The 12,909-nt window shown below is 38.5% G+C and overlaps 1 protein-coding gene across 1 annotated transcript; it reads right to left on the bottom strand.

The window, feature by feature from the left end:
- Window positions 1–10,423: 10,423 nt before the first annotated feature.
- On the bottom strand, window positions 10,424–12,685 carry LOC112267629 (olfactory receptor 10A6-like). The gene is made up of 3 exons (XM_024445826.1): window positions 12,644–12,685; window positions 11,349–12,163; window positions 10,424–10,805 (listed from the first exon to the last, which is right to left on the bottom strand). The coding sequence occupies exons 2-3, from the start codon at window positions 12,142–12,144 to the stop codon at window positions 10,639–10,641; spliced, it is 963 nt and encodes a 320-aa protein (XP_024301594.1). The 5' UTR covers window positions 12,145–12,163; window positions 12,644–12,685; the 3' UTR covers window positions 10,424–10,638.
- Window positions 12,686–12,909: the final 224 nt, after the last annotated feature.

Raw genomic sequence — 12,909 nt, 5'->3', positions numbered from 1 at the left:
GGCACCCAATGTTACAGGAAGGCCAAAAGGATCATCAAGGACAACAACCACCCGAGCCACGGCTTGTTCACCCCGCTACCATCCAGAAGGCAAGGGCAGTACCGGTGCATCAAAGCTGATACAAGATATATTATACTGTATCTTATACCATATATTGCATCTTGCCTGTACTGCTCGGCCATCACTCATCCATATATTTATATGTACATATTCTTATTCCATCCCTTTAGATTTGTGTGTATTAGGTAGTTGTTGGGAAATTGTTAGATTGCTTGTTAGATATCACTGCACTGTCAGAACTAGTAGCACAAGCAATTCGTTACACTCGCATTAACATCTGCTAACCATGTGTATGTGACCAATACATTTTATTTGTTAGATTGCGAGTGTAAGTCACCAACCATAACCTACATCCAGCTATACGCTACACACCCCAACCCTGTTATTTGCATATATTAGTCCTGTGACCTCTGACCTGTATATGATAATAATTTCATATATAAACTCATATTACAGTTTTATAACATGTGCCCAAATCCCTTTTTTATTATCACAAATATATATATATATATATATATATATATATATATATATATATATATATATATATATATACGTCATGTCATGACACGTCATGATTCTCATTAGACAACTACTGTCTATTGGAATCCAAAAATAGGTGTAAAAACTGCACACGAAAACATGCATACATGGCCTATAAGGCACATAAAGACTGACATATTTGAGTGACCAGCCCTGTAGTTTTCATTGGTCTGTAATTGCTTGAATTGGACCCTGTGTCCTTTCATAGGTAAACTGCCATCATTGAGGGCCAAATCCCTAATATGATAACCCAATCTCTCTCATACTGTAAGTATTGCATTGATGACAATGGTGAATTCCATGCACAGATCTCAAGATAGGACCTAGTCCTGAGGGGACATTCCTTCCTCCTCCACTTTATACAGTCACCACCAAAATTATTGGCACCCTTGTTAAATATGAGCAAAACATTATCTCTAAAATAAATAATACAAATACTAAGCTACATTGTATGCAAACATTTTTTTGAATTATATTATTTTATACTAACACAGTTGTTCTTTAACAAGTAATAAAACAAATCCGATTGCTGTCAAAATGACTGGCAACCCTAACCATTCTTTTAAATAAAATCAAACTGTCTGTTCTACTGTAAATCTCAGTTTGAAGTAACTGTATTTTGGCCTTTCAGGGATTGCTGTTTCACTGGGGTATAAAAACGAGATAAAGCATGTAAAAATCCATCTGTCATCCATCACCTCTGGGAAAAGCAACAAACTCACAAACAAAAAGAGACAAATGGTTGTTGACTTTCATAAATCTGGCAAAAACAACACCTGAAAAACCAAATATACCGCTTAACACTATTAGGGCAACAATTAAGATGTTTAAGACCACTGGAACAGTGGTAAACTTGCCTGGAAAAGGACCCAAGTGTATCATGTCCTCACGCACAGTGAGGAAGATCGACCGGGAGGCACAGAAGAGTCCAAGTGCCACAGTTGGAGAATAACAGAATTTGGTTGCATCTTCGGGTCACCAAGTCTCCAAATCTTCAATTAGAAGCCACCTCCATGCCAATAGGCTCTTTGGAAGGGTCGCCATCAAAAAGCCTTTACTGACAGCAAACAACAAATGTAAATGCCTGGAGTTACAACATTGCCACTTGGATTGGAACCGAGTGCTATGGTCAGATTAGATGAAAATAGCTCTTTGGCCACGCACACCAATGGTGGGTTTGGCCTCGAAAGAAGGATGCATATGCAGAAAAGAACCTTGTACCTACGGTAAAATATTTTGGTGAATCTTTGATGTTATTGGTCTGTTTTGCTTCTACTGATCCTTGGGCCAATGTTAAGGTCAACCGCATCATAATCTCCACCAAGTACCAGGACATTTTAGCCAAAAACCTGGTTGCCTCTGCCAGGAAGCTGAAACTTGGCCACAGGGGGATCTTCCAGCAAGACAATAACCCCAAGCACATATCAAAATCCAGAAATTAATATTAATTGTACCACAAATCAACATTTTGCAATATCTCAGTCTCTTGAAACCTGTGGTTTGAATTGAAGAAGGCAGTCCATCACCGTAGATTAAATCAAATTGTATTTGTCACATGCGCAGAATACACAGGTGTAGACCTTACCATGAAATGCTTACTTACAAGCCCTTAACCAACAATGCAGTTCAAGAAAGAGTTAAGAAAATATTTACAAAATACTCTAATGTAAAAAAATAATAAAAAGTAACACAATAAAATAACAATAACGAGGCTATATACAGGGGGTACCGGTACCGAGTCATGTGCGTGGGTACAGGTTAGTCAAGGTAATTTGTACATGTAGGTATGGGTAAAGTGACTATGCATAAATAATAGACAGAGCATAGCAGCAGTGCTAAAACAAATGGAGTGGGGGGAATGTCAATGTAAATAGTCTGGGTGGCCATTGATTAATTGTTCAGCAGTTTTATGGCTTGGTGGTAGAAGCTGTTAAGGAGCCTTTTGGTCCTAGACTTGGCGCTCCGGTACTGCTTACCATAAGGTAGCAGAGAGAACAGTCTATGACTTGGGTGACTGGAGTCTTCGACAATTCTTTGGGCCTTCCTCTGACACCGCCTACTATATAGGTCCTGGATGTCAGGAAGCTTGGCCCCCGTGATGTACTGGGCCGTACGCAATACCCTCTGTAGTGCCTTATGGTCAGATGCCGAGTAGTTGCCATACCAGGCGATGATGTAACTGTTCAGGATGCTCTCAATGGTGCAGCTGTAGAAACTTTTGAGGATCTGGGGACCATTTGCAAAAAAAATTCTCCCGAGAGGGAAAAAATGTTGATGTGCCCTCTTCACGACTGTCTTGGTATGTTTGGACCATAATAGTTTGTTGGTGGTGTGGACACCAAGGAACCTGAAACTCTCGACCTGCTCCACTACAGCCCCGTCGATGTTAATGGGGGCCTGTTCGGCCCGCCTTTTCAAAGGATGTCAAGGATCTGGAAAGATTCTGTAAGGAGAAAAGGTCACCTCCCAATGTGTTCTTCAATCTCATGAAACATTATAGTAAAAGGCTGAGTACACAAAGTACGTTTTGCTCATCTTTATCAAGGGTGTTAATCATTTAGGTTGTTAATTGATTATGTCTTTGGCTGCAACCTTTTTAATATTGCATTCCCTTGATCTCCCTTCTCTCTCAACCGTTCATACTCTGTGAGTAGGTTTGGACAAGTTGAGGTCATTCATTAGTGTAGTCACCCTTTCACAGACAGTGCAGTGCCAGGGGATCGCTAAGGGTCAATGGGAAAATATATTATGCAATCCCTAAGCCCAGCTTGTCTAATGATATTAGTAAACCACTTATAAATCCCCTAGGAAGAAAAGGAAGCAGCAGCCTATTAAACAACCCCAGAGGGGTTTCAGTATTAATAAATTGATACAGTAGGTTACATCCCCAGCGACTGTTCTGAGATGTGGTGTTCTGAAATGTAAACAGACCAAGACAAGAAAGTGTGTATGAGCTTTCACAGGCAGCGTACATAGCCCATTCATAACCATAATAGCAGCAACTATAATGGGCTACTGTAGAAAAAGACTAACACCATGACTTGGTTACCTTATCTTTCAACATGAAAAGTCAGATAATGGTCAAATAAGGACAGGAGGAAATTCTATTAAAAAGAGAATGTAATGATTATTTTCACTTTATAGTATAATGTATAATGTTTTGTTTGCCCAAATCATAGTATTTGGGAATCCCTGCTTGGGCCTGGTAAAAGTGGTTCAAAGTCTATGGTGTGAGTGTAATAAAGATACACCTTGAGAAGAAATACACTTCAGCTAAACAAAAAGGGACAAATGTAGACACAAAATTGCTTCGTTATTATGATATAGTATGTATACAGTATGAATATAATTTGTTGAGAGAAGGTCAAAGACCATTGTTTGCACATACATAGTGAAATCTGAACAGCAAAACAGGAACACACACACACACACACACACACACACACACACACACACACACACACACACACACTCCTCACTAATCACACACAAGGGAACATAATGTATGAGAGAGACACTAATTGGACAGCAATCCTTAAAGACTTCATTTGGTGTATGTTGTTGGAAGACAGGGGTTGCCTCTGAGGATCATATACAGTACAAACAAACTTCTCTGTCTTGCAAGAACATGGCACAACACATTAGACACATGTACCCTAATACACAATAGCTACTTGTGTTTTATATTCAGTATTTTCGCTTGAAATGTATTTTAGTTTGGATAAATCATCAGAGGAAGTTTTATGGGAATTAGAAACTTAAATGACTACTTTTCAACCAGTAGGTATCATAGGTACCTGACGATCATGAAAACATTAGCATCGTATGAGTGGTAGACCTACATCTCAGAGTTGTAGGTAGATGACAGGTTATCCACAATGTGGTCCTTTGCAGCTCCGTTGGTAGGTCATGGCGTTCGTAACGCTAGGGCAGTGGGATCAATTCCCATGACCAACCAAATGTGACATAAATGCACACATGACAACAAGTTGCTTATTAATGGCTAAATGGCATACAGCTACATTTTATTTTATTTCTTATGATCAACCTAGTGTCCACGCAAAAGGCATGAAATGTGACAATGAGTGACAGAGTACTGACTGGATCAACTGCCTGCCCCCAGAATGACTGCATCTGGTCACTCCATTCAGCTACATGCCGAGCAATACAATTAACCAATAAAGCCTGAGCAGGTGTGGTATATGGCCAATATACCACGGCTAAGGGCTGTTCTTACACACGATGCAATGCAGAGTGCCTGGATACAGCCCTCAGCCGTGGTATATTGGCCATATACCCCAAACCCCCGAGGTGCCTTATTGATATTATCAATGGGTTACCAACATAATTAGACCTGTAAAAGTTATTTTTTGTGATACCCATAGTATTTAAAGTCTGATATATTACGCCTTTCAGCCAATCAAAGTTCAGGGCTTGAACTCGCGGGTTTATGAGTAAGCAATAAGGCCGGAGGGGGTGTGGTATTTAAGTAATAATGGCCTCGAAGCCGGTGATTGGAGGATATATTGACACGGTTTGCCAGCCCTCGACTTCGTCTCGGGCCTAACAACTCCCGTGCCAATATATCCTCCAAATATCAGCTTCTCGGGCATTACCACTTAATTTGGCCAACTGTTAGAATTCTTATAATTGTTCTAGACATTAATTTGCGTAGCATTGTTTCAATATTAACTACATATATGTCATGTTAATGAGGCGCTAACATAGCTGCCATATAATTTTCAAGTGTCATGTAAATGCTCATAATGCTCATTCTATAACAGGGATGGGCAACTTTGATGGGGTGGGGGCCACAAAAACTGTAAACCCCTCAATAAGGGGCCACAGTGGCTTGCGGGTCTACGTACACACATCCATTGTCATGCCTGCTCCCGCTCCCCATCTCTGGTCTGCCTTGCTGTCACCATCATTAAGCGCATCAGTGCTTCATTGGACTCACCTGGACTCCTTGACTTTGTTGATTTTCCCCTCTATATCTGTCTGTTCCTCAGTTTGATCCCATGTCAGTATTAATGTTGTTTTGTTTCCCCTGTCCAGATGCTCTGTTGGGGGTTGCCTTTGACTTTGTGGCTGTTATTCCTCTCTCTTTCTTCCACTCAACCCTCAAATACACCTTCTGTGATTATGCTGCTTTAGGGAGAGCCACTTGTGTCAATCCCGGCTCCTATTTCAATATGATAATCATTGTCACCTTCTTTCTCCTGTTTGGCACATTCTGTTTTATTTGCCTGTCCTACGTATGGATCATATTTGCTATGGTTATAATGTCCTCCAAGAACAACAAGAGGAAGATGTACAGCACTTACTTCAGTCACCTGATAGTGGTAGTGTGCCATCACGTTCTTTTATTTGTACGTGTAGTCTTGACCAGGGTAGGTGTGGCGCTGACCTTGGAAGAGCGTCATGGCTTGATGATCAGGGCTATTCTCGGACCCTCTCTTGTAAATCCCTTTGTAGACTGTTATAAGAACCAAACTAAATGTTGAAGATGTTTAACAAAGTTAAGCCCACTGAATAAAAAAAAGGTTTATTGAAGTCATCTCTTTGTTGTGTAGCTTACTGTATGAGTGAATGTGTAAATCAGATGCATGCTAGCATACAGTATGTTTTCATTTCACGTTTACTATGTTCTCTATTGGCAATAGCAGACATGAGGTGTAAATCAATACAAATCTGATATAAAACTTGCTTTCATGTTTGCGTCAGCCTTCTGTCAGGTGGCCTAACTCTGATGAATGTTATTGGGTCAAGTGTCTCTTCAGCTTTCCTTCTAAATCGTCAACACGTCATCAACCTACAGTAGCTCAATTAGCTCTGGAACGAACACCTGAGCAGTTCTACGGTGCGAAGCCATTTTGTAGTGTACTTCATGAAGAATAAATAAATTGCACATAAGATTTAGTTTATTCAACCTAGACTAAACACATCGATGTTTTCGATTTTTCCTGAGAAAAACAATTAAATTGCAATATCATATGCCATTTAGCAAACACTTTTATCTAAAGCGACTTACAGTCATGTATGTATACGTTTAGTACAGTTAGTGAAAGGATTGAACCCACGATCCAGGCGTTGCAGCGTTCTATGCTGCTCCGACTGAGCTACAGAGGAATGGTGTTACTTGTCTTACAGTAAATGACCAGTTTGATTTTGTTTTTATACATCACATTGCCACTAGGCAGGGTCGCCTAGTGGTTAGAGCATTGGACTAGTAACCGGAAGGTTGCAAGTTGAAATCCCCGAGCTGACAAGGTACAAATCTGTCATTCTGCCCCTGAACAGGCAGTTAACCCACTGTTCCAAGGCCATCATTGAAAATAAGAATTTGTTCTTAACTGACTTGCCTAGTTAAATAAAGGTAAAATATATATATATATTTTTTTAAATAAAAAATTAGCAGACACACCATCCTGAATGACTGGCTAAGATGTAAATCATCCCTGTCTAGGCCTAGTCCCTGCCCCTGGACTGAGTCACTCCATTATCTCATGTGTAATTGAAATATCAGGACACTATTGGCAGCATTAGTTAGTCTAATGGTTTATTTTGGGATGTGTTGATGCGTGTAGTTTTCAGCATGATGTCTATTGAGACACATTTAAAAACAAAGCACAACTGTTCTTTCTGACCTGCGAACAACTTAATGGTCATGATTCTAACCCCCATATGACATGCTGGTCATAATTCAGACTTCAATACATTGTGGTGGTCGTGATAAAGACATCTTCATCTGGTTGTAATTTGGTTACCTGAAGTCAAATGTCATTTTTTATCAGAAAATACTGTAATTATAATGTTGCAAAAGCTGACTGCAGCACCGATTTTTGTGCCGGGTTTCACACTCACATAGTTGTATATTACTTATCAATATAAAATGAGTGTTACTCATTGACATTGATTCTCCATCACCCAACCTCAACCCAAGTGAGATGGTTTGTGATGAGTTGGACTGCAGAGTGAAGGAAAGGCAGCCAATAAGTGCTCAGCATACGTAAGAACCCCTTTCAAGATATTTGGAAACGCATTCTAAGTGATCTGGTTGAGAGAATGCCAAGACTGTGCAATGCTGTCATCAAGGCAAAGGGTGGCTGCTTTGAAGAATCTCAAATAAAACATATATTTTGATTTGTTTAACACTTTTTGGTTACTACATGATTCCATATGTGTTATAGCATAGTTTTGATGTCTTCACTATTATTCTACAATGTAGAAAATAGTCAAGATAAGGAAAAACCTTAGAGTGGGTATGTGTGTCCAAACTTTTGTCTGGTACTGTATGATAATGTTTGATCATGTATGTTTTGGATGTATAATGTGTGTTTGGTATGCATGATATTGTATGTTTTTGGATGTATAATGTGTGTTTGGTATGCATGATATTGTATGTTTTTGGATGTATAATGTGTGTTTGGTATGCATGATATTGTATGTTTTGGATGTATAATGTGTGTTTGGTATGCATGATATTGTATGTTTTGGATGTATAATGTGTGTTTGGTATGCATGATATTGTATGTTTTGGATGTATAATGTGTGTTTGGTATGCATGATATTGTATGTTTTGGATGTATAATGTGTGTTTGGTATGCATGATATTGTATGTTTTGGATGTATAATGTGTGTTTGGTATGCATGATATTGTATGTTTTGGATGTATGATATTGTACTGTATGTTTCGCTAAGACTGTTTCTTGACTTTCTACACTTTATAATACATTTCATGAATAATCTATTAGAAATATTTAGATTATGGTAAATGTTACAAATGCTTCTAAATAGATTTCAAGGACTCCTATTATATCACTGGTTTATAATCTTTTTTCAGCTTAAACTACGTACAGCTCTGAAAACGTATGGTGTACCATGGGATTCCTTCCCAGGCTCCCACCTTCTCGCAAAGTTGATGTCCTCTAACAGAATAGCTGGACTTGTATCCTTAATTCATGAGAAATGATCTTCACAAAATGCCAACACCCTACAGTACCTTACCTATCACAAAGAAGTGAGAATGAGACCAACCTTGGGCTCAAATGGGACTGGCTCATGGTATGGAACAACATTTGTTCTTCATCTAGAAACCTTTCCCATCAGCTGGACTTATTTCACTCCTGACAGTAGACTTAAACTACAGCTTGTAGATAATAATCAACATTGAATGCTCTTGTTCTGAAACAGGAAACTTTCTGCATATTTCTTGGCACTGTTTTCACTGTGGATCTCCTTGGAAACACTTTTTAGGTCAAATTCAAAGTAAGATCTTTCCGCTATGTTCTGTTCTTATGCTGTGTCCCAAACGTGTAACTACACTGCTCCTTAATAGTTATGTATATTCACCACAGAATACAAGAACTGCAACACTATCTATTTTTCTTTTTCTTTTATATCCTGTAGTTGATTTATTCCACTGTAAACTGCTTGTATGTTACCTTATACTGAATATATTAACAATAAATCAATACTTTTGTTCCTCATTTCTCCCACTGCATACTGCTTGTATGTTACCTTATACTGAATATAGTCAAAATAAATCAATACTTTTGTTCCTCATTTCTCCCACTGCATACTGCTTGTATGTTACCTTATACTGAATATAGTCAAAATAAATCAATACTTTTGTTCCTCATTTCTCCCACTGCATACTGCTTGTATGAACTGTTTATATGTTACCTTATACTGAATATATTAACAATAAATCAATACTTTTGTTCCTCGTTTCTCCAACTGCATACTGATTGTATGAACTGTTTATATGTTACCTTATACTGAATATATTAACAATAAATCAATACTTTTGTTCCTCATTTCTCCAACTGCATACTGCTTGTATGTTACCTTATACTGAATATAGTCAAAATAAATCAATACTTTTGTTCCTCATTTCTCCCACTGCATACTGCTTGTATGAACTGTTTATATGTTACCTTATACTGAATATATTAACAATAAATCAATACTTTTGTTCCTCATTTCTCCCACTGCATACTGCTTGTATGAACTGTTTATATGTTACCTTATACTGAATATATTAACAATAAATCAATACTTTTGTTCCTCATTTCTCCCACTGCATACTGCTTGTATGAACTGTTTATATGTTACCTTATACTGAATATATTAACAATAAATCAATAATTTTTCACATATAAAAATAAAAATAAATGTAGTGATTAAAAAGCTTATTCATACTAATTCATGCTTACAAATATTTACAAATATGTATTTAGTAAAGGTTTATGAATAACTTATTAATCCTTATTCATGAAATGTCTTAGTGTTACTCATTTGACCTTTGAACAGAGCCCTACAGTGTGTCTCTGCCAGTGAATATGTTTTAGTGCCATCTAGTGGAACTAATGAATATATGTTATTTGATTAGAGTTGAACTCTTTCAACGTAAATACTGTATATCTAGATACTTTGCAAAACTTTACCTCCTTGTATGTGATGATCACTATATGTGCCAAATACCTGTCCTCACTCATCATGCCCTGTACTGTCAGTATTCATAATGATTTTACCTGGATATGCTGTGTCTTTCTGTTAATAGTTTTATTTTTTAATTAAAATTTTTTTTTAGTCTTTATCTAGTCAAGTCAGTTAAGAACACATTCTTTATGGTGGATGCAAAATGAATTTGTCCAGTAATTAATGTTATTATAATATATAAACACTCAATGATTACAGCTGTGGCATAAAAACTTGTATCTGAAAAGCACCCTAAAAAATATTTGAAATTAGAAGTTTGAATTGTATTAATTTATCACAATCAAATATGTTAAATCTATTATATGCAAATAGTAAGTTTTCAACAGAAGAATAGTCAGACATTGTTTTATTGCAATTATCTAAAGAATTAGAGTGTTCATAAAACAGTATTAACAGAAAAATGCTGAAATGAAATAGATACAAAATGCAAGGGGAATGTCACCTTACTTGGAAACTTTTCTTATATCTACAGTTCTTGGAGTTTTTGCTGCAGATTTGAAAATACGATCAACAACTCCACGCAAAGTCTCATTTGTGAGAAGTAACTTTTGTCTTTACAAACAGTTTGATGATTTTCTCCCGCAGCTCCTCTGTCTTTAGGCTGTAGATGATAGGATTGAGCATGGGTGGCAGGGTGACAGACACAGTGAGGATGGCAGTCAGGAGGTCTGGGGACTGCACCAAGCGCAGGTTACCTAGGAGGGAAGGGACAAACAGACACACATCCAGTGACTTTGACATGTTGATTGATAGTATTAACAGTCAATTATGATATTCAGCTAAGATAAGAAGGAACTTGTGCGCTGAGACATGCTGTACGCTCCCACTTGTCAAAGCCTAGCAACCAGACAACTCAGATATGCGGCAGGTAGCCTAGTGGTTAAGAGGTTTGGACCAGTAACTGAAAGGTTGCTGTTTTGAATCCAACGCTGACTATGTGAAAAATCTGTCAATGTGCCCTCGAGTAAGGTACTTAGCATCTACTAAAATGCAATGTGCTAGTGCTCTTTTGAATGACAACTTATACAGTACAATAAACACACACTTGGGGGCAAATTAGTCAGAGTCCTCCTTTATTCCTGACCTACACTTAGGGAGAATACAGTTTACAGCAGGTATACAAGTTGTGGCGAAGAGCACATAAACATTTCGCTGAACCTTTTATACCTGTGGGAAACTGTGAACGTGACGATTATATTATATTTGATTTTGAAGTCAACAGTCATCCCTGTGTTTACCTAGGATGTAGGCCAGGATGACAGGGAGGTAGTACACCAGTACCAGCAGCAGGTGAGTTAGACAGGTGTGGAAGGCTTTCCACCGCTGGGTAGTCGAGGCAAACTTCAGCACCGCAACCACCACCACAGCATAGGTGAAGATGATGAAGGACAGGGGGCCTAACAGGACAGCCAGAGTTTTAGCTGTTGCTAGTTTCCTGTTGAAAGAGATGTCAGAGCAGGCCAGTCTGTATACAGGGCCGTGCTCACAGCAGCAGCTCTGCACCACCCTAGAGGCACAGTAAGGCAGGCTAGAGGCCAGGGCGACAGGGTAGACCTCCAAGAGGAAGGCCAGGGTCCAGATCCCTAGCAGGATGAGCAGCATCCTCAGGTTGGTGTTGATGGTGAGGTAACGCAGAGGGAAACAAATGGCTATCACACGGTCGTACGCTAGGAGAGCCAGGGAGAAGGACTCCATATCACCAAATAAATGCATGAAGAACATCTGAGAAAAGCACGTCCCAAAGGAGACGTAGTTCAGATTGAACACAAATACAGGCACCATCTGGGGGATGATAACACTGTTCAAAGAGATGTCCACCACAGCTAAATTGCACACTGCAACATATTTTGGATTTTGAAGGCTTGGGTTCACAATGAAGACTGCTAACAGAACAAAGTTACCCATTAGAGTGATGATGTATATTATAGAGAGAGCTAGGATGAGGTAGTTCTTATTGCCCAGTGTGTGGAAGGCTGTGATGTAGAATCCATCATCTGATGATCCCGTTCCATTGTAAAGCACAGAAAAACCCATTTGAGGGGCCACTGTGTGTCTGGAAGAGAAATACAGATTACTGAAATGGAAAATCAATCAAAATCCCCAAGTTATCTGATGATACATGATGAAGTGACTAAGGCAAGACCATCTCAAACTAAACAGCCTTCCTGTTCATTTTATACCTCTCGAACACTATTTTACAATAATAATGAACACCCACTGCACCAACACCAATAATACTGAACACCCACTGTACCAACATCAATAATACTGAACACCCACTGTACCAACATCAATAATAATGAACACCCACTGTACCAACATCAATAATACTGAACACCCACTGTACCAACATCAATAATACTGAACACCCACTGTACCAACATCAATAATACTGAACACCCACTGTACCAACATCAATAATACTGAACACCCACTGTACCAACATCAATAATACTGAACACCCACTGTACCAACATCAATAATACTGAACACCCACTGTACCAACATCAATAATACTGAACACCCACTGTACCTCTGCTTTTAACAGCGTTTTGGAGGCAGTCTTTGTGTGAACTGAAGGACAATTAGACAAATCCACCATTATAAATAGTTGTGATAAAGAATGCAATCGTCATTTGGGTTTAATTAGAGCGAGAAAACAAGTACATATTTATATATTAACAACTCATTAAAGCCAATGTTAATAGATGAGGACCTAATTATCACCATCTTATTTTATCATATCAGGGCCTAATGATCTCTTTTGACTATAATGTTTACACTCATTAGGTTCTCTGT

This window comes from Oncorhynchus tshawytscha, linkage group LG14, assembly GCF_018296145.1.
Source record: "Oncorhynchus tshawytscha isolate Ot180627B linkage group LG14, Otsh_v2.0, whole genome shotgun sequence".
NCBI lineage: Eukaryota > Metazoa > Chordata > Actinopteri > Salmoniformes > Salmonidae > Oncorhynchus > Oncorhynchus tshawytscha.
This window is presented reverse-complemented; position numbering and strand designations above follow the sequence as displayed.

What these genes read in the sequence shown, in the direction of transcription:
- LOC112267629 (XM_024445826.1), bottom strand. Translation starts at nt 12,144, where the DNA reads ATGGGTTTTTCTGTGCTTTACAATGGAACGGGATCATCAGATGATGGA. An exon ending in CATCCTGGCCTACATCCTAG is followed by an intron (nt 10,806 to 11,348) that starts GTAAACACAGGG and finishes CTTCCCTCCTAG; the next exon opens with GTAACCTGCGCTTGGTGCAG.